Genomic DNA, 22,471 nt, shown 5'->3' with positions numbered 1-22,471 from the left:
AGGACTTTCCTTCCTCTCCTGCTGCTTTATGATGGTTATGAACTTAAACACTTCTGACTTTACCATAAATTGCACTTTGGGACTAAAAAGGAAGGTGCTGATCACAGCATCACAGTATATGAGAGGCTGGAAGGGACCTCAAGAGATCATCAGGGCCAAGCCCGCTGCCAAAGCAGGATCACTTAGGGTAGTCTGCACAGGAATGCGTCCAGGTGGGTTCTGAATGTGTCCAGAGAAGGAGACTCCACAACCCCCCTGGGCAGCCTGTTCCAGTGCTCCATCACCCTCACTGTTAAGAGGTTTCTCCTCATGTTGAGGTGAAATCTTCTATGTTCAAGCTTGAACCCATTGTTTCTTGTCTTATTAGTGTGCACCACCGAAAAGAGTTTGGCCCCCTCCACTCTACACCCATCCCTCATCAGCGTCTCCCTGTTTGTGATCCTCACATCCTAAGCATGAGAATTGTGGTTCCTGTTTTTCATACACACATCACCCAGCTTTAAAGCCCCAACCTGCACCACTGTAGTCACTGCTTTTTCTCTAGGACTGAATATAAAGCCATGCTCCTACCCAGCCCCCTAAGACTATCCTCCTCCTGCTGTATTCTCAGCCAGTCTCCATCACCGTGGCATCTTCCACACACCACTTGTGTTAAAAGGCAGCTGAAAGGAGCACTGCTACTGCACTTTGCATTTGAAATAGCTAATACAAAAATTATTGTTTACAGGCAAGTCATGGAGGTAAAGAATTTGAAGGAAGTCATGGTGCACCCTGCTCCACACATCTGTGTTGTAAACACAGTGCAGGTTGCAGCTGATGGGGAGCCATGGAGCGTTTTGCATTTCAGAGGATAGAGAGTGGTAGCTCACATCATTTGATGTCATTTACACCAAGAGACATGGTGCAAAATTCTACACTGTCCATGCTAATAATCCTAGGGGAGTGATGCACTGCCATGCACAAGTAACTGTTGCATATTCTGTGAGGATGCCAGCAAAAGGGGAAGCTGAAATACATCTGCTGAGGCTGACAGCAGAGCTCAAAGCCTGAACAAACTTGGATCCAAATAAGATGCCAACCAATGCAAAACAGGTGGCTGAGGCAACGACCCAGTGTCTTAGGCTATAATCAGTAATCACATGGCCAAACCAAGCAGCTAATGGGAGGGGAAAATGATTCAGCCATCAAATCATGGTTATGAAACAAAACCAGAGGCAATGCTTGTTTATTAGGACAATATTTCAGGGTAGACAACATTGGTAAGGGATGTGGTTGGAACCACAACTTGGCAAGCTGTAAGGTAGCAGGAGGAGCCTCTTTCCAAAGGACATGCTTGGATGAGCTAATACAGAACTTCCTTGCTCTTGCACTCCACTGACCCAAGGAGCAGTGGCTGCTGTTCCACAAGTAGTTGAGATGACAAAGATGATTAATAATTCATACACCTAAATTAAAGGCTGTGGTGTGGTACTGGAGGGTTACAGCTCGTTGCAAGCTTTAGGTTGAGAGTGGATGTGGTATATGAGAAGGCACTTCAAGGACCCATGTTTTATTTAGGTGTCAAAGGTTAGGGCTGGGCTAAAGGCATGATAAACATTCTCTCTTCCTTCCCAATGGAGATCTCTGAAGAATTCAGAGGGAGAAGTTAGTACTTCTGAACTCCTAATCTAGCCTGAGAACCTTCTTTAAGTAATTTTTGTCTCAATTACTACAGAGAAACTCAGTATGATGAATACCTGGGAGTGGAACACCTTCCATATCTCAAGTCTGCTGCTCTGCAGCTCAGAAGGCAGTTTAAGCCTGCAAGGGTTCCCATGGAAGTTCTTTGCTTTGACTAGTTTCCACTGCTTCTCTTCAGATGGAAGCTGACAGCTTATTTTCTGGCTGATGGGCAAAGAATGAGTTAATCACTTTCTGAGAATGACTTTGTCACATCAACTCTGTCATTAGCTGTCATAGCATGACAGCTATGCCATATTAACAACAAAAAATACAATAAAAAAGAAGACATTCTTCTATGGAATATTTTTATTCTGGATGGAGAAATGTGGTGCAGTTGAAATCTCAGCCCCCTTTGCCTCCCTTGTCAGCTTGTTATTTGCAGAGATGAAGATGGAAATATGAAAGTCTCACTGTAAAACTCGATTCTACTGCAGGTCATGACTGGAGAATGCTGCTGTACATGTTCTAAGAGGGCTCATGTGGCTTATCTCCCTCAACTGCTTTTATGAGAGAAATTCACCTCTTATTTATGCTGCTGCTGCTGCCATGGTCTTCTGCTAATGAGAGGGAGGGGAAAAAAAAGCATTACCCAACTAAATGTTCTAGAATGTTTCCCAGAGGTGCTAAGAGTTACAATGCAGATCTCCTAGGAGTGCAGGAAGAGTTTTTAGTAACTCAGTGTCCTGTAATTTTATATGGATTGGAAGCAAGATGGACTCTGATCAGAGGTCTGCACAGAGATCCCACTGCCCATGGGGTTCAAGTCACAGCATATATTTACATTTAGTAGGAAAATAGAGGGTTGGTAGGATCATATGCCAGCAGTCACTGTTCATGGAGTCATTCCTAGAATCATAGATTCACAGGATGGTTTGGGTCGGAAGGGAGCTTAAAGATCCACCTAGTTCCAACCCCCCTGCCATGGGCAGGGACACCTGTCCAACTTGACCTTGAACACCTCCAGGGAGGCAGCAGCCATGACCTCCCTGGGCTACCTGTTCCAGTGGCACACCACCCTCAACACAAAGAATTTCTTCCTAATCTCCAGTCTAAATCTACCCTCCTCAAGCTTCAGTCCATTCCTTCTTGTTCTATCACTGCAAGTCCTTGCAAAAGGTCTCTCCCCAGCTTTGTTTTAGTCTCCTTCAGGTATCGGAAGGTTATTCTAAGGTGTCCCCAGAGCCTTCTCCAGGCTAAATGGCCTCAGCTCTCTCAGTCTGTCCCCATAGGGGAGGTGGTCCAGCCCTTTGATCATCCTTTTTGGCCTTCCTCTGGACCCACTCCAACAGGGCTGGAGAAGATTGCGTTGAGACAAGGAGTGGAGGAGACACTGTTATCACAGTATCACAGTATCACAGTAACTAAGGTTGGAAGAGACCCCAAGGATCATCAAGTCCAACCTGTTCCAACAGACCTCACAACTAGATCATGGCACCAAGTGCCACGTCCAATCTCCCCTTGAACACCTCCAGGGACGGCGACTCCACCACCTCCCTGGGCAGCCCATTCCAATGACGAATGACTCGCTCAGTGAAGAACTTTTTCCTCACCTCGAGTCTAAACCTCCCCTGGCACAACTTGAGACTGTGTCCCCTTGTTCTGGTGCTGGTTGCCTGGGAGAAAAAGAGACTGTTGAAAAAGGGAGTAATGTCAGAAAGGCAAGAAGCAAGTTCATGTGTGCCCACATATACCTAGAGACTTGGATAGCCATGGAAGGGTTCAGGACTCCTAGTCTGAGTACCAGGACGTGGCAGCCTTCTCCTGGGGGAAGCAGTGCAGGGCAGTGCTGTTAGCACAGCTTTCAGCAGGGTGATGATGCACTTTTGTGGTGTCTGTTTAACCTTGAGGGATTTCATTCCGTAGTTCCAGCAGGGATTACAGTAAATGCTCCATTTAGGTAAAGTCACAATCTAGTTAAACAAATTCAGCCTAAATCCCTGCTGGGCCACTAAAGATTTGCCTGTCAAATACCTCTAAGCGTTTTCGATTTCTATAGCAACAGTTAATTGGATATGTGACTGTCAGTTTAAATGCTTTAAATGAGGCTGATGGGATTAGTAATTGAATGCTGGGATCAATGATTTATAGCTGGCTTTGCTACCCTGCTCCTTGCTTACAGCTATGTGCACGCTGGCTCCTTACCCCTCGCAGGTGGGTGGAGTGAGGTGATGTGGATCTGCAGCAGAGGAAATACAGTTATGATAATGATTTGATGTAATCAGTACCCTCCATACATTCAACTCTTTTGAATGCTGTTGGGCAGCAGAAGGTTCTGATCAAAACATTAAAAGCAGAAAAATAATCTAGCAAATAGCAACCTACCCTCCACAGCTAGGACCTGCAGTGTGCCCAGGCAGCCAAGAGGGCCAATGGCATCCGGGTCTGGATCAGAAATGGTGTCAGGGAGGTCATTGCGCCCCTGTACTCAGCACTGGGTAGGCTACACCTTGAGTCCTGTGTCCAGTTCTGAGCCCCTCAGTTCAGGAAAGATGTTGACTTGCTGGAACGTGTCCAGAGAAGGGCAACAAAGTTGGGGAGGGGTTTGGAACATAAGCCCTTTGAGGAGAGGCTGAGGGAGCTGGGGTTGATTAGCCTGGAGAGGAGGAGGCTCAGGGGAGACCTTATTGCTCTCTACAACTACCTGAAGGGTGGTTGTAGCCAGGAGGGGGTTGGTCTCTTCTCCCAGGCAGCCAGCACCAGAACAAGAGGACACAGTCTCAAGCTGTGCCAGGGGAAGTTTAGGCTTGAGGTGAGGAGAAAGTTCTTCACACAGAGAGTTGTTAGCCGTTGGAATGTACTGCCCAGGGAGGTGGTGGAGTCACCATCATTGGAGGTGTTTAGGAGGAGACTTGATAGGGTGCTTGGTTGCATGGTTTAGTTGATTAGATGCTGTTGGATGATAGGTTGGACACGATGATCTTGTAAGTCTCTTCCAACCTGGTCTGGTCTGGTCTGATCTATTCTATTCTACCTGGGAGTGGAGGTCTCAGTCATTCTCAGGTTAAATGTATACCACTGTCTTTTATGGCTTGTGTGGGAAAACAAACCTCAGCCTTGTGGGTGGGGAAATTACATCCAAGGCTGAGAGTGGAAGCTGACCAAGGGATTTCTATGAGAGAGGGAATGGAAGAGATGGAGTCTGTGCTCTGCCTAAGTGGCTGCTCCTGGAGAAACCAGCCTGCAAAGCTTGCTTAGGTGGAGGGATCTCTTTGGTGATGCTTCAGCCACCCATCTTGGTGGGAACTGGAGAGAAGCATCAAAGTTTTAAGACTGATAGGGAAGTGGCTGCACCATTCCATGTGTGACTTTTTACATCTCACTTCAGGGATTTAAGAGGCCAGCAATGTGGAACATTCCTTGGGGCTGTCCCAGGACATCACTATAAATAAAACAGATTTCAGGGCCAGCTAACCCATACCAGGAATTTCCTCATTCTCAAAGCAACCTGGGGTCAGGGAGCTTAACCATTCATTTGCCTTCTAAGTCGTGAATTCTAGGATGCTTCTGTTGGCACAAAAAGGAATCTCACTGTTTGTGTCCAGCTGAGCTTGAGGAAGAAGGCTGTAAAGAAAACTTTCTGTGGCACTGAGGTGCCATAGTTTTGCTATGGGTTTGTCCTCCTGCCCTTTGCCTAGGCCTCCTTAAGGACAGAGAAGCCCTCCTATACCATACATTGAAAACTTTGATTCTTGTTAATTAAGCTCCCTTCAGAATCAAAATGAGCCAGTGCATATTGAGAGTCTATGTGGAACTTCATTTAATAATACTTATTTCAGCTGATTCAATTAGAACATGTTTCTGTTCTCATAAAGATTCTATCCTGGGAAACATTATCTGAAGCAGCTAACAGCATTAATGTTACAATTACTTGTATTTATGATATGGTTATAAACAATTATGAAGTAAATTATCATCATTATTTAAACATCATTGTGAAATAGTTATTGTAGTTACTTATTTTATACCATACTGCATATGCATTTAGCAGGAAAAAAGCCCCACTATGAAATTCATAGCTATGCCCTGCATATTTCAGCTCATAGAAGTTCATTAGAGAGGTGGGAATGGGGCTGTGACCTTTCCTCATTATCCAAAGATTTAAGCTTAGGTTTTCAGGCAGAGCTCCAGCTGCATGAGGTTTGGTATTCAGAAATCACTGCATTTATCAGCTTCTCTCTCCCTCCTGATCTGCTCCTGTATGTGAACCCCATTTGGTTTAGGAAATACTTTTATTTCCTTCCTTCCCTCCTTCCCTCCCTCCCTCCCTCCCTCCCTCCTTCCTTCCTCCCTTCCTTCCTTCCTTCCTTCCTTCCTTCCTTCCTTCCTTCCTTCCTTCCTTCCTTCCTTCCTTCCTTCCTTCCTTCCTTCCTTCCTTCCTTCCTTCCTTCCTTCCTTCTTGCCTGCCTTCCTGCCTGCCTCCCTGCCTGCCTACCTGCCTTCCTCCCTGCCTCCCTGCCTTCCTGCCTTCCTTCCTTTTTTCCTGCCTGCCTTCCTTCCTTCCTCCCTCCCTGCCTTTCCTCTAATTAGTTCCTATTATAAAGTCCAACTCATTTTTCCCAAACCACCACTAGACTTTCTTCTTCCTCCTTTTGTTTCCTATTGCAGAGGCATTGATCTCTTTGACTGGCCCAGACCCTTCCAGCATTCATTGTTCTTATTCAGCTTTTATTATACTCATTGTTCAGACCAGTGACACTGTATTGGAGCATCCTCTGGAGTATTGATTGCTGTGTAAAAATGACAAGCTAATGAGAACAGCCAGGCAAAGGAAATGCAGAATCTGGTTGTTGGTCTTGGAGTGAGGTGGGCTGTTAATTTAAGAGGGAAGTAACCAGTAACTTGCAGTAGTAGGTGGGGGAAAAGTGCTCAGACCAAGCATGTATCTATCTGCTATCCTCTGCTTGAGAACAGGCTGAGGGAGCTGGGGTTGTTCAGCCTAGAGGAGAAGACTCCAGGGGGACCTTAGGACTGCCTTCCAGTACCTGAAGGGAACCTAGAGGAAGGCTGGAGAGGAACTTTTCATAAGGGTGTCTAGCAATAAGATAAGGGGGGGATGGCTTTAAGATGAGGGAGATTAGGATTAGACTGGATTTTAGAAAGAAGTTCTTCAGTATGAGGATGGTGAAACTCTGGAACAGGTTGCCTGGGGATGCTGTGGATGCTTCCTCCTTGGAGGTGTTCAAGGCCAGGTTGGATGAAGCTTTGAGCAACTGAGTCTAGTTGAGAGGTGTCCCTGCCTGTAGTGGGGAGGTTGGAGCAGATGATCTCTGAGGTCCCTCCCCACCTAAGACAGTCAGAATTTTGGGGTGGGAGCTGGCCTTTGATGTAAGTACCACCTGTGTAGATGCCAAAGGTTCTACAGTGTTAGTGCTGGGTTTTCCTGTTTGCTGCCAGCTTTACTTACATTGCTTTTGTTTGAAACAGCAAAGTCTGAGCAGCAGTTTCCCACATTTCAGTGATCTGTATACCAGCCGAGGAAGCAAACACAAAGCTGCTCCATGGAAAACCATTTGTCAGGTGCTCTGTAAAATTGGGATGTTGAAGTTGTTGTTTTTTTTTTTTTTAATGCAGCTTTGGGTCATGTTTAGTTTGCACACACTGATTTTTTTTTTGTTTGATTGTTTACTTAGTGTTGATAACTTTAAGGACAATTGTAGAACCCTGCATTGGATGGCTGTGAAATGTGTAACTAGTGAAAGAGGGCATTGTGCTGTGCACTGAGAAAATGCTTTTAGTGCTTAAAGTCACACACAGTTATTTTTATTTCATGTGAATGGCTGAACACTATGAATTGTAAATGTGGGCTTGAAACAGTTATCCTGTTCACTGGTTCAAATGAGAGCAGTTAGAGCAAATACAGATATATTCACTTTAGAGCATGTTTATTGTTCTAGTATTGTAAGAAACTGAGAAAGCTGAAGACAAAAAAGCGTGTTTCAGCTGTTGTGTGTGCAGTACAAGTCCTGCAGTTACAGAAGGAAAGAGGTTGGCATGGCTCTGATGGCTTAAAGATAAATTGAGATGATGTTTGATTAAATGTCTGAGAGAAAACAAATAACATTTCAGGATTTATGCAGTTAGGATGAAGAATTTATTATATATACAGTTAAGCAACTCTACTGTAGATGTACTTCCTCATTAAAGAAAATGAATACAGTAATCAAAATAGTTCTAGCATGGAAGCTACAACACAGACTGAAACCGGACTGGGACAGAAATCAGTTCTTTGACTGGAAAGAACACAACCTGAAACGACAAATCGCAGGTGGCATCAACCAAGGACAGTATAAAACTGTACAGTACAAGCAACACATTACAATAAGTTATGACCAATAAGGCAGTCTTTCTCATTTAGGACAAAAAGGGATAAAAGGAAAAGGTATTAAAATCTCATAAATCCACCATATCTCTTTTCCATCTCTGGGCCCTCTTTGGAGTAAGTTTCGCCATCATCATCTGAAGGGAGAATGGAGTCGGCGAAGCGCTTAAGAAAGCCTCCGTATCGTTTCTGGTAGTCCAGCCACCATTCTGGCCTGCCCACTCTTCTCATGAACCCACCATATCTCTTTTGCAGCTCCTTGGCTTCATCTTCCATTTCTGGGCTGCGCTTGACGCTCCTCATGAAGCCTCCGTACCTTTTGCTGACGTCCCCCTCCTTTTCGCTTAGCTCTCTGTATTGCCCTGCTTCAGGGTTATCTCCTGTTCCCAGAAGCTCCTTCAGCAGATCAGAGGAATTAGCAAGGGCATCATCATCTGAGTCTTTCTTCATAAACCCTCCATACCTCTTAGCCAGGATTTCCCCTCCGTTGCCCTCATCCTCCGGTTCTACCCGGTAGAGCTCGTCCATTTTCTTCATGAACCCCCCATATCTTTTCATGAAGCCTCCATACTTCTTTGCAAGCAGATGGTTCTCATCCAGCTCTTTCTTGTCTCCTGGAGTAATGCTGCCATCCTCAGAAAGATCCAGCTTTGCCAGCTGCAGGAGCTCCTTGCAGGTCTCCCAGGCTTTGGCAGAAGGCAGCTTTCCCTCACACTCTAGTGTACATGCCTGAAAAAAACCAGATGCAGTGTACTGAGAAAGATTTGATAGTAACAAGCCCCTCACTGCCACCTTGTCTTAGTCCTGTTTGTTTTAAAAAGAGCACCAGAGAGCATCTCTTTGTGAGTGGCTTGGAAGGACTGCTCTTTGTGAGCAGCTGATTTGATTCCTGTGTGTTCTCCACTTCAAGACATAGAACACCAGTCAGGATGGATCATAGGTCCTGTGTGTCAAGGCTGCCCCTCTGTTTCTGTTTCAAAGGAAGCCACAGGTAGTTTCCCTTTATGCTCAGATGCATTACAATATGTTTTTGTCCATATTTACTGCTTGGGAGCTGAAAACCAGTGGTGGTTTCCTTCATAATGGAAGTGCAGAATGGTAGTCAATCTCCACAATTATAGGTAACATTCAGAAATCTTAGGAATTCTGAAACTTCAGGGCATTGGCACTGCAAAGAAGCAACTTGTACCTGAATAGCTCTGAAGGCTGCATTTCTAACCCCTTACTATTAGTTTCCCTTCATGGGGCAGTTCTTTCAAATGTATACTAAATAAAATGGAGAAATAGAGACTCTCTTAGGCAGGATCAAATGTCTGGTGTTGCTAGTCTGACAGACAGGCCATCAGAAAAAGGGGGAAAAAATCCTAAGCTGTGTTGCCTTTCACTGCAAGGAAAAAAAAAATAGGCTAACACATAAGAAGTTTTCAGTACCTGGATGTGTACCTCATAACCTGTCATGTAAAAATAACAACACACATATTAGCTCCTTTTCTCTCTCTTTTCTGTCATGAGAAGTTACTTCTGGTGAAGTCACAAGGACTGCCCTTAGGAACACATTGTTGAGAGCATATCCTTGCTTTGGGTTTAAGCAGAAGTGCTCAGTGATTCCTGACTCTGTGTAAGGATAGGGTCCAGTCCTCCCTTTGTGTGCTCTCAAATAATCACTGACCTCTCAGGAACCAAACTTTTATTATCATTTAGATGTGCTGAGAGCACGATGCCTCAATACCTCTCTGAGGTAAGGAACTGCAGGTGACACTGGCAGAGGACTTGGCAGCCTGAGTTCCACTGTCTGCTAGGAGGGATGAGGGACCCAGTTTCATTATCATTAAAATTACAGATACTCTGGGGTTTTCTTGGCATGATTTGCCTTAGGAGACAGCCAAAGGCATCCTTCGGTCATATATCCCTAACGCTCTGTAGCGCCGTGCAACGAGGAAAAGCTGCGGGAGGTGTTGCTGCTCAAACCAGGCTTGAGCATCACTTTCAGTGAGATTCAGACAAGTTTTCAGGCATATCCATCACTTATCAGCTGCCTGGAGCGAGCTCATCCTGCCGGGTATCCCAAAACCTGGGGTGGAGGCTGCCCTCCCGTCCCACCTGGCTTCCCCCGACCCTGCCGGGGCTACAGTGGCCGGCAGCAAGCTCTCCTTTCCCCGCAGGGCCGCTCGCTCCGTCTGGATTTCTCTTCTCCTTTACTTTTACACGCGGCTTTTCGTTGCTCCCCTTGGTGCTGCCCGAGCAGCCTGTCTCCCCACGACCGCCTCTGGCCGTCGGGCAGAGGGAGGGACGGGCGGGTTGAAAGGGATCTGCTCGGGGCTCGCTGGATTGATATTGGGCTATTCCCCCCTCCTCATCCTGTGACCATCGCTCCGGGGTCCTCTCCTCCAAATCTCTACCCCTCCAAGCAACCCCGGCCGCTTGCCCCATTATGCACTTTTGTTATTTCGCTCTCTCCCAAAGGTAAGGCGGGACAGGGCCCCCACTCCAGCCGCGTATCTCCCCCTGCAAGCCCCCTTCCCGCTTACCAGGGGGTGGATGCCGGCGCGGGGTCCCAGGCGGTAGGCGCAGGCGGCACAGTCGCGACCGCAGTCTGCCCGTGCCCGCGGCAGCAGGCAGGTGCTGAGCGCCAGCAGCGAGCAGCCGAGTCTCAGGAACAGCGCCATGGGGCTGCGAGAAGAAGAGGTCAGCCAGGAACAGCTTCCTCCCTTTCCCATTCCCGGTTCTCCGCTCCCATCCCCGGTGCTGCCTCCGCGGAAGGGTCAGCAGCCAGCAGCTTCCCCCAGCTACCTCCCCCGGGCACTTCCTCCCCTAGCTTCGGGGCAGGAAAAGGTGGCACGAAACAGTTAAACGCCGCGGTTTAAAACTGTGTCCAGAGTCTCACGGAACTCCGGTAACACTCGCGTTGTGGAGGCGTGGTGGCTGCGCTTGCAAGGTAAACGGGCGCTTAAAGCAAGCGGACCCTTAGCGGCTGCAGGGCAGCAGAGCTGCGCCCGGAGAGGAGCAGACCCGAAGGATGCAGCGCCCAAGAACTCCCGTCCGGCGAAAGTCCCCGTCCCAAACCCCTTCATCCTGCCGTTCCCGCAACAACCGCGCCTCACGGGGACAGCCGCCCGTCTCGGACGGCACATAGCTCCTCCCGGGAAACCTTTCCCATCGGGGCGCCCCGACGTCGCGCCCCAGATCCAGCAGAGACAACCCCCTGCCCGTCCCTGGTCGTCACTCACACACAGGCTCCCGTCCGGGCTCCCTGGAGTCGCTGGGTGCAGAGCGGGCTGCGCCTTGCAGGATCTTCGGCGTCGGAGCCGCTGTTTTTTTATAGGGAGGCCGAGCAGCCTCTGGAGAAAGCCCGAGGGGGAGGAACCTGAAGCCCGCGGCCGCTGCTGTCAGCCTCGATGAGGGCAGCGTGGGGATGCCGAGCCGGGGGCCCGATGCCGAGCCGAGCGGGTGCGGGCGGCGGCACTTTATAATTAGGGAAAGGGGGGACAGAGCGGCCTCCCCCAATCGCCGTCGGGCTCCCTCTGACGCAGCACCTACGACATCTCCCCCCCTCCTCCCGGCACCACTGCCCCGCTAACGGGGATTGGGATGGGCGGGGGGAGGGTGCCCCTGCCATCGGGAGGAGCGGGGGACGGGCACCGGGAAAGTTACCGGGAGAAGTTTTCACCGGGAGTGGGCAGGGATGAGGCATCGCCCTGACTCACGATGTGGGGGGGATGAAGAAGAGGGGCTCTGGGGCTGGCGGCAGTGACCTTCAGTGTTGCACAGGGGTTGGGGTTTGGGGTTTTTGGTTGTTGCCTTCTCTCTCTGCCACCCTGCCACCTCCCCCAAGCCGCTGGTACTGAGGGTCCTTCTGCGTATGAAACAGCTTGGGGGAAGCAGGTTTTACTGGAGGGAGCAAGAAGACAAGTATTTTGAGTTGCAAATGCTGGAAGTTCACAGGTATGGATAGATTTGCCTGATTTTTGGTGTCCTGGAAAACACGAATATGAAGGAACCAGACAAAGAGAAACCCTCAAGCACTTCTGCACTTCAATCCCATCAGCTGGGGCAGCTCACTCGGCTCTTCTCCCTTTGACATCCTGGGGAACTGGTGCGGAGTGATGATGCTGATCTCTGACACCTCCTGTTCGTAGAGGGCTCTGCCCCATCTGTGCTAAACTGTGTTCCTTAGAGTGTCAGAAGCCACTGTTTATTTCCAGCCTCATATAATTTCTCTCTGGTTTATATTTATTTGCTCTTTCAGCATTGTTCCCCTTTCTTCTTCCAGGTGTGTTTCTGGGATGGGATTTTTCTCCCTAGTCCTCATTTTGCTGAGGTGAACAAGTTGTGCTCCTCAGCTTTCTGTCTTGAGATGGGTCCTTCTCAGGTGAATGTTCTGCTCTGCATTTGCTGTTCTTGGAGTTCATTATTTCTGGGCATGAATGATGGGAACAGTGCACAGTACATTGGTTGAAATTTCATTAGGGCATTAGCACACAATTATCTCCCCTGGAAGAGGAAAACACCTCGGTTTATACCTCCTCCTTCCCTAATGCTGCAGTACATTGATGCCACACATCTGGTAGCTGAGCTACAGCCAGGTCTTGATCCTTCAGAAAGCAGCACAAAATCTAATACCATTATTGTATGGAAATTGTGTTTTCTGCCACCTGTTATTCTTTACACCAGATATTTGACTGAGACTAAGGACACTGCAATGAGTGTCTGGATTGTCAGAAACACATCCATTCAAGCTCTTGCCTAGCCTTAGTGTACATGAGCAGAGAATCAAGCTCTCTAAATAGTAATATCAGCCAGCTTTGTAGATGAACTCTCAAGAGGAGAGGTAGACATTTAAAAATCATCCCAGTGGGTATATTTCTGCTAGCCTGTGAGGGCTCAGCATTTGGAGCAATGTGCCACCAAGTCAGCAGCAATGCCATTTTGTTCCTAAGATGGTTTGGGAAGCACTGACTACCTCCAGAGGTGACACATTTAGTGCCTTTTTTTTTGCTTTCTGGAGGCACAGCTTTTTGTGGTGCACATCATCAGATTAGTCCTCTGGGTCAATTACCAACCCTCCACTCCACCATCATTTATTTGCTTGCAGTCTAATTGCATGGTGTGATGGGACAGACATCCCAGCAGCCTGCTGATTATTCCTCCTGCAGCATCCATCCCATGCCACTGGGCTCACTGGCTCCTGCTCTCATGGCTCTGCTCACCAGCATCCATGCTCAGCCTGCCCACTCAGCTGCTCAGGCTGCCGTGTCCTCCAGTGCTCTGTTTAATGTCACTGTGTTTCATCTGGCTGTGATGCAAACCCACCTCTAGGTGTAGCAGTGCTGGCTACACAGAGTCTTCTCCTTCCTCCCAAGGGATGCTAATTTACACAGAGAATGTGTAGCAACACAAAGAAGAAGTAATTAAGCAAATATTTCTCAAAGAGCTCATTTTTCCCCCCAGTGTCAGCAGAAGAATGCTCTGTAATTGCCAGTCTGAGTCCAGTTTTGTGTGGGGAAGGTATTCTTTGCAGAGAGAGGATGAAAGCAGGAAAGAATTTGGAAAATTCTGCTATTTGCTATTGTTACTAAAAAGCAGAATCTACATCAGGAGGATTACTCGCTGCAGGAGCCGGGGATAATGTACCCTCAGCAACAGAGGAGTAAGAAACAAAGGAATAAGGGGGCATGAAAAGCAAGAGAACACTTTTCACAGCGGTAAAGATGCTATCTTGTTGCTCCCTCCTAACTTTATGTGCTGAGAAACACTCCAGCATGTATATAATCCAGTCCAGGTTGGACTTGATGATCCTTGGGGTCTCTTCCAACCTTAGTTACTGTGATACTGTGAATTACAACCAACACCAGCTGCTTTTCATCTGTCAGCAGCACACACCTGCCAAAAGAATCCTGTTTGTATCTCAGCGTTGCTTGCAGCCCCCCAAAGCCCTCTTGTCCTGCACTTTGTCTGGGAGCCCAGACTTCAGCTAGAACAAGGTGAAGCCAGGATGAAATCATCTTCATTTTACTGACTGGGAGCCCAATCTGAATGATTTTACACAGTCTTGCCAAAAGTGGGCAGCGGAGTTAGACATGAAATCCCTCCCTCTGGGATTTCACATCAGTGTCTTTACCACAGGGCCAGCTTTCCTTTCCAAACTCTACTCATTGTGCTAATTGAGCTGCTACAGAATCATTACATGGAGATGGATTTATGGAAATCAGGAGGAAATGTGCTGTTAGCACCCCAAGCAACCCTCCTCACGAGGCAGAGGCTTTTGGACAGGACTGAAATGAGGAGCAGGGAATGCAAACTAGCATGTTGATTATTTGCTTCAGCTCAGTGCAAAAGGTCACAGCATTTCTTGTAAGACCAAACAGTCAGGTTCCATTTAGCTCAGTCTAAATGAGCTTAAGTTTTAATGCAAACTTATAGAACTGGTATCAGAGCTGAGAAAGGCATTGCAGGTCAACTCTCCTATTCCAAACATCATCAAAATAATTGAGAGATGTGAGTTATTCACCTTCATAGCATCAATAAGGTTGGAAAAGACCTCAAAGGTCATCAAGTCCAACCTATCACCCAAGACCTCCTGACAACTAAACCATGGATTCAATCTCCTCTTGAATACCTCCAGGGACGGTGACTCCACCACCTCCCTGGGCAGCACATTCCAATGGCTAATGACTCTCTCTGGGAAGAACTTTCTCCTCACCTCCAGCCTAAACCTCCCCTGGTGCAGTTTGAGACTGTGTCCTCTTGTTCTGGTGCTGGTTGCCTGGGAGAAGAGACCAACCCCCTTCTGGCTACAACCTCCCTTCAGGAAGTTATAGAGAACAATAAGGTCTCCCCTGAGCCTCCTCTTCTCCAGGCTGAACAACCCCAGCTCCCTCAGCCTCTCCTCATAGGGCTGTGCTCGAGGCCTCTTACCAGCCTTGTTGCTCTTCTCTGGACATGTTCAAGTGTCTCAGTGTCCTACAGATACAAGTATGCATTGCTGCTTGTAAAAATAGCCTTTCCAATGCAAGCAAAGGGGCAATGCAGAGACTCAATGTGTGGCTCATATGGTGTAGCCCAAAGTATGCCTTTACAGGACAGAGCTGCTTAAAGTATACCTCTGCAGTTCCAGTGCTTCCCTTCTCTCTCTATCCCTTGGGATACCTCTGTGTGTATCATTTAAGATATGAAGATCTAAGAAAGGTATCACTGTTGCAGACATCTCTGCTGAGAGCTGCTAAAGGCAATCTTTGTGTGAAGAACTGGAATGCTGAACTTTTCATCTCAAGACAAAGCTTGGTCTTATTAACACTTTTACCCTTAAACAAAAGACACCTTCTCTATCTATCTCTATATCTCTATCTCTATCTCTATCTCTATCATCTCTCTCTAACATTTCTATCTGTATATCTACATCTATCTCTATCTCATCTGTATCATCTATCTCTATCTATCTATATATTCTGCACATTACTTTTCATATATATATATATATATATATATATGGGCAGAACTAATGATGATAGGGAGATGTTTTCACTGGCAGAGCACTGACAGCTACTGTCCCTGTCTGATGTCTGTTGATATGCAGCTTTTCAAGGGAGAAGGAGGAGGTTTTGTGCTGCGTTCTCTGAGTGTGACATTTGGGGTAAGCATACAGCAAATACATCTTTTAGTGCATTTGTTTGCCTGCAATTGTATCAGAGTAGATAAGAACGAAGCAGAGAAGCTTATCCTGTTCTGTGGAGCTGGAAGTTCACTTTATTACCTGCTTCTCTGCTTCTCACAGAGGTATGAATTGGTCCACTCAAAGATTTCTGGGATCAGACCTGAGCTGCAGTGAGTAGAATGTGCTGCAGAGCAACTAGAACAAGCTGTGCAAGATCTGAACTCGTTACAAAACCATTAAGTTGTTCATCTCCACAGGGGCCACAGGAGAGGTATTTCTAACAAAGTAAAAAGAAAACAGGCAGCTTGGTAGCAAAATGCATTGTGATGGAATCCAGGCACGCTGATTATTATTTAAGACAATAACTACTCCATGTGAGAGGGGTGATTAGCCTTATTTTCTGTTAAATTAAGAAAACTCATCCATAACTGACAAAGGAAGCATTAGATCCCATCTGTGAGAAGGATTGCAGTGTCTGCTGCACATGTGGAAGGATTAGCTGAAAATTGTAAGTGAGAGGTTTTGATCACTTCAGCCATACTAAGGAAAACAAACAAGCAGAGCCTGAACAATGTATCTGCAGTGCAAGCTTCATCTGTTTTCCCAGTATTCCCATTCTTACAGCAGAATTTGGGAGCTTTATTCCCCAGCTGCAGCCCTGCGTTCTCATTGCTAGTATTTTATTGCCCGGTTGGGGAGTGCTGTGCTCACACTTCAGCACGACGCTCAGAGCAAGTTGTTTGTGCAGACTGCAGCTGTAAGGAGAGCCTCACATGCCATGCAGGCAGGGAAAAGGCTGCCTGGATTCGTTCCTGGCTGTGCTCCTCACAGGGAACAGCTTGGTGCTGCGGGCAGGCAGAGGTGACCTGAAACTCCCTTACGTTGGGCAATTTGGAAACATAATTTAAAGTGGTTTCAGTGGTTGCTGTGATTTCCAGCATCCCAGCAGGGAATGTTTTCTGGCCAAGCACCAAGCTCTCTCCTTTCCAGTCCTGCCATGGGGGTGGGCATGACCTCTCTCTTGCTGCCTCCAGGCCATGAAGGAAGCAGTGGAGGGCCATGTGTGTTCTCCCTCTTCTGCTTGTGTGCCAGAGGTGATTTGGATAGAATCATAGGATCACAGAATGCCAGGCTGGGTGGGACTTCAAGGATCATCTGTTCCAGCCTTTCTAGGTAATAGTCTAGTTGAAATGATCTGACCCAGCCTTTCTAGGTAATACTCTAGTTGAAATGAGTTGGCCCAGCACCCTTCAAGCTGAGTCTTGAAACTGTCCAGTGCAGGTGAATCCACTACTCCCCTTGGGAGATGATTCCAATGTCCAATGACTGTCCTCATGGTGAAAAATTTTCTTCTGTAGTCCAGCTGGAACCTTCCCAGCAGTAACTTCTACCCATTGCCCCTTGTCTTTTCCATGTAAAAAGAGACTCTCCATCTTCTGGGTAGCCACCCTTTACACAGCACTTATGACCCCCCACATAGCAGTGAGGGTCATACTTTGTTGTGTTATACCTCTGCTGGAAATTCCCCCATCCACACTGTGAATCTGTCTGCCCTACACTGCCTGTAGCACGCAGCCCATGTACAAGCAGCATGGAGCTTCTTGTGCTCTTACAACACACCTTGGACTACCAGCGGGCCAAATTCCTCAGCTGCAGAAGCAACTTTATGCCCCTTTATGGTTGAGTTCACTCTAGATTAGCTATAGCCAGGGTTGTAATCCCTGTGGAATTGCAAATACTAAACAGATGATGTTCATGCAAGAGAGGAAAAACGGAGTGGGAAAGGTGCATAAAGTTCAGGGTTCTCAAAAGTACCAAACCTGCAGCAGCAAGCAGCTGATTGAAGCGCTCTGCTATTTTCTTGTGGCAATAACCACCATGACTCATTTGTCTGATCAGCTTGGCTTTGATGATTAAACTAGGCTGCAGTTTCCAGAATATCCAGGGTTGGTTTGGTGTGTCCTCTGTTTCTATACTTTGTGCTAAAAGTGGATTTAATGTCTGTGCCAACAAAGTGATGCCAGAGTTTGGAGAAGCTTTTTTTTTTTTTTTCTTAATGGATGTTTTCCTGCTGGTTCTTTTCATGCCAGTTTAGTTCTGGGGGGAAAAAAAATAAAGGCAGCAAGCTGCTTATTGGAAAGACTGCAAAAAATAAATATTAATGAATGCCTTTGAAATGATAGGAAAGTAAAGGATGTGGCAAAAATAATTGGCAGCTGTACGGCCTGATCAGAATGCCACCCCAAACAGGAGGGAGCAGGAGGCTCTCGAGGAGGCCAGGGTGCTTCTAGGCAAGGGTGACCACTGTCACCAGATTGGTTGTTCAGCTCTTGGCTTCAGCACTTGGGTTAGGGCTGGGTGTTGTTGCACAGCTGCTTTGCCCCCCTTTGGAGATGGGATCTATGCAGTAATTTTAAACAGTTTATAACGGTTCAGAACGGAGGTTCGGTTTTAATCATCTACTCCCTCTTTGATCTCGTGAAGAGAAACCCTTCTGTCTGAGGTGTGATTAGTATCTGTTGTGCAGTTAGCTGAGAACATGTGAAAGTTGTGGGGGAATAGTATCTGAAGAGCAGTGATCTAAGTATTAAATAATTGCTGCTTTTATGGATCACTGCTTCTTGAACATCGACTGAAAATAGAAAGCAATTACAGTATGTGATAGGGAAGAAACTCATGGCATTAGTAGCCATGATGATATTTCCTTTACAGGCCACTCTTTTTTGTTCCACCTTTTCTGAGCAGGAGGAAAAAGTTACAGGCAATTTCCTGCCTCTGGTCATCTGGGCATCTTGAGTCACCCCTAAATGCCAGCATTTAGAGTTAGAATTAACCAGGTTGGAAGAGACCTTTGAGATCATCAAGTCCAACCTATCATCCAACACTATCTAATCAACTAAACCACGGCAACAAGCACCCCATCCAGTCTCTTCCTCAACACCTCCAGTGATGGTGACTCCACCACCTCCCTGGGCAGCCCATTCCAAGGCCAATCACTTCTTCCTCACATCCAGCCTAAACCTCCCCTGGTGCAGCTTGAGACTGTGTCCTCTTGTTCTGGTGTTGGTATAGGTAGACATCTGTGTCATTCACCTTAGCCTGGTCTAATTTTTCCTGCTCTGATGAGTGAAGAGAGGTTGATTTTTAATTTTTGTTTTTCCTTTTTTCCTTTTTTCCCTTTTTTCCTTCCCCCCCCCCCCCCTTTTTTTACTTTTGTCTTTTTTTCCTTTTGTCTTTTTTTCCTTTTTTTTTCCTTTTCCCCTTTTTCCCTTTTTTCCTTTTTTAATTTTTTATTCCTTTTTTTCCCCTTTTGTCTTTTTTCCTTTCCCCCCTTTTTTCCTTTTTTCCCCTTTTCTCCTTTTTTCCCCTTTTCTCCTTTTTTCCTTTTTTTCCCTTCTCTAATTGTTGATTTTGCCTTTCTAATATCAGAATAGTATACAATGAAACTTCATTCTCAAAGGATCTCTGGATTCTCAGAGCCATGAACTTGGCATGTTCAACTACCTCTTTAATAACACAACACACAAAGTCATGAGAGATTTGCAGTCCTCCACCTTTCCCTGCTTGTTCAGAGGCACCTCCTTGCTTATTCTTATCTAATCTCTACCCAGGAGTCAAGATTCCCACGTCTTGATCCCGTGAAGAATCATTTCGTGGCCAAGGAGTACGAAGTGTCACCCCCCAGAAATTTAATGCCAGTGTCTTGGCTGGGCCAGATTCATGTAGCTATAGCAATGCCACATTTTGTATTCCAGATGAAGTTCAAATCTACTTTTCCTTGTCTGTGTGTCATGTACTCATGTTAATATTTTTTCCAGTCTGCCAGCTTTTATGGCACTGATCTTTTTTAGTCGCTGTGCATCATTTGATTTAATTCCATTACAGACAATGATTTATGGCTGCTTTATTCGAAAGGCAAAACAGGCAGGAAAGAAGCAGCTAGGTGCAGGGCTGTGAGCAGGGGCACTAAGCTGAGCTAACAGCTGATGTACTTTTCAGGGAAACCTTTTAACATAATGAAGTGCTTGGAGTGTTCCCCCCAAAATTAGGCTGTGCACGAGGTAAGTGGCGGCACCTTGATTGCTTGATTTATTTTCAGCCAGGTGATTTAATTATGCAGGGGGGCAGCAGTCTACCAGTGTAGTAAGGATCTTTAGGAAAGGTCACCCTACCTCTTACTTGGATGCTTCTCAGCATATTGCACTGAGAAGGTACCTGTAAGCCCACAAATACCTACACACTGCAGATCGGCCTTGCTGCAGAGCTTGTTCATCCTGTTACTAGTGGCAAAGCCAAACTCATCTTAAAAGTATTGAGAAAAATTCAGTTTCTTTCCCACCCCGGGGCATGTTTGCTCAGTTTTAAAGTATCTGTATACCCATCCCAGCACCTGAAAGCACCTGCACCGAACAGGCTGGTCAGTGCCACTCCTGTCAGGGCAGTACTCTGTGCTTTAGGCATGAATGTGTTTATCTGTGTGATTTCCTGCTGAAGCCATGTTACCTGAATTGCCTCCTCAATCAATCAATCAATCAATTTATCTCTCTCTTCCTTCCCTCCCCTCTCCCATCCCCATGTACCATTCACTTCTGTGTGTTCTTACACGCTTTGAACTTCCCTGGTTACACTTTGTCAGTGTTCTGCTCTAAAAGCATGGAGGTGATCCTCTCCTGAAAGCCTGCTTCAGATAACTAAACCTTTCAAGGGGTGACCTTTCCAAAAAATGTGACATTTCTTTGTTATCTCAGGTTTGCATCACAACCTGATCTCACAGGGATTAGCCTCTGCTCTAAGCCAAGGTTGTGCATGAGCAGTGAGAAGATCAGAACCTTGAGATTCCCATTTCCTTGTCCTCTTGAATGACATTTCCCATTTTACATCTAAACTGCTGCATTTCAGGCAGCATTATAGAATAGGGCAACCATTTCTTTGGCTGTCAAAACACAGTTTATGTGACCATATTTTAAAGTGGTGATGTATAGAGATTTCAAGGACTTCTATTGTCTCATATACAAAATTCATGTGCTATAGGTTCTGCCTGTAACTTTAATCCTACTACATTAAAGCTGCATATTTATAATACACATATATGTGTAAAAAAAACACTATATAAAATGGAATCAATTCTTCCTGTTTAAGTAGGTATTTACATTTATTTTCAAGCCAGATAAAGCCATAGAATAGAATAGAATAGAATAGAATAGAATAGAATAGAATAGAATAGAATAGAATAGAATAGAATAGAATTAACCAGGTTGGAAGAGACCTTTGAGATCATCAAGTACAACCTATCACTCAACACCATCTAATCAACTTAACCATGGCACTGAGTGCCTCATCCAGTCTCTTCCTAAACACCTCCAGTGATGGTGACTCCACCACCTCCCTAGGCAGCACATTCCAGTGGGGGTTGGTCTCTTCTCCCAGGCAACTGGCACCATAACAAGAGGACACAGTCTCAAGCTGTGCCAGGGGAGGTTTAGGTTGGATGTTAGGAAGAAGTTCTTCACAGAAAGAGAGACTGTCTATTCTATTCTATTCTATTCTATTCTATTCTATTCTATTCTATTCTATTCTATTCTATTCTACTCTACTCTACTCTACTCTACTCTACTCTACTCTACTCTACTCTACTCTACTCTACTCTACTCTATTCTATTCTATTCTATTCCATTCCATGAAGAACTTCTTTCTAACATCCAGCCTAAACCTCCCTTGGTGCAGCTTGAGACTGTGTCCTCTTGTTCTGGTGCTGGCTGCTGGGGAGAAGAGACCAACCCCCCCTCCTGGCTGCAACCTCCCTTCAGGTAGTTGCAGAGAGCAATAAGGTCTCCTCTGAGCCTCCTCTTCTGCAGGCTAATGAACCCCAGCTCCCTCAGCCTCTCCTCACAGGGCTTGTGCTCTGTTGCTTGAGTCTTCCTTTGTCACGCAGCAGCTTCTCTGGTTCTATTGCAGGCCACTTCTCAAGCTTCATGTTGATAGGGGGGGGAAAAAGCCCAAATCTTAGTTCAGTTTCTTGAAGTTTCCAAATCAATTCTGTATCCAAGTTTTCAAAATGTAGGGGAGGGCAGATCATGATCAGCAAATGCTAACTGCCTGTCACAGGAACTGTTTATGAAAACAACAGAGCTCTGTAGAAGAAGCTGTCGGTAGCGTCATGGCTATGAAATTTCATTTCCATTGATTAGACAATCATGTCTTTTACTGTTCAGGGACAGGGAGACAGAAAACATCAACTTTTCACAACACAAATCCCCAACTTATTCATTTTAGCAGAGGCAACTGAGAGGCAGCGGGATGCAAAGCAGACAAAGGAAAGAATAAATGCATGTGATTATAGATCTCAGCTGAAGCAAGCAGAGCTTTGCCTAAGGTATGTCTACATTTGTCAAACCCAAGGCAAAGTCTGATAAATAATTTGGAGCTGTGGTTTGCAAGGCTTGCTCAGACTAAGCTTATTTTAGATTATTTGCCATCCATCACTCCCTCCACTTGGGTTTACAGCAAGACAGTTTGGGAAGGATGTTGACTTGCTGGAATGTGTCCAGAGAAGGGCAACAAAGTTGGTGAGGGGCTTGGAACACAGCCCTATGAGGAGAGACTGAGGGAGCTGGGGTTGCTTAGCCTGGAGAAGAGGAGACTCAGGGGAGACCTTCTTGCTCTCTACAACTACCTGAAGGGAGGTTGTAGACAGGCAGAGGTTGGTCTCTTCTCCCAGGCAGCCAGCACCAGAACAAGAGGACACAGTCTCAGGCTGCACCAGGGGAAGTTTAGGCTGG

At 46.3% G+C, this 22,471-nt stretch overlaps 1 protein-coding gene across 1 annotated transcript; it reads right to left on the bottom strand.

Annotated features, from left to right (window-relative positions):
- Positions 1–7,799: 7,799 nt before the first annotated feature.
- PENK (proenkephalin) lies at positions 7,800–11,496 on the bottom strand. The gene is made up of 3 exons (XM_054179356.1): positions 11,269–11,496; positions 10,570–10,711; positions 7,800–8,770 (listed from the first exon to the last, which is right to left on the bottom strand). Exons 2-3 carry the CDS (start codon positions 10,705–10,707, stop codon positions 8,105–8,107), a joined length of 804 nt encoding a protein of 267 aa, XP_054035331.1. The 5' UTR covers positions 10,708–10,711; positions 11,269–11,496; the 3' UTR covers positions 7,800–8,104.
- Between the last annotated feature and the right edge of the window lie 10,975 nt (positions 11,497–22,471).

This window comes from Dryobates pubescens, chromosome 3, assembly GCF_014839835.1.
Source record: "Dryobates pubescens isolate bDryPub1 chromosome 3, bDryPub1.pri, whole genome shotgun sequence".
NCBI classification, from domain to species: domain Eukaryota; kingdom Metazoa; phylum Chordata; class Aves; order Piciformes; family Picidae; genus Dryobates; species Dryobates pubescens.
The sequence above is the reverse complement of the archived record's forward strand: the minus strand, read 5'-3'. Positions and strand labels throughout refer to the sequence as shown.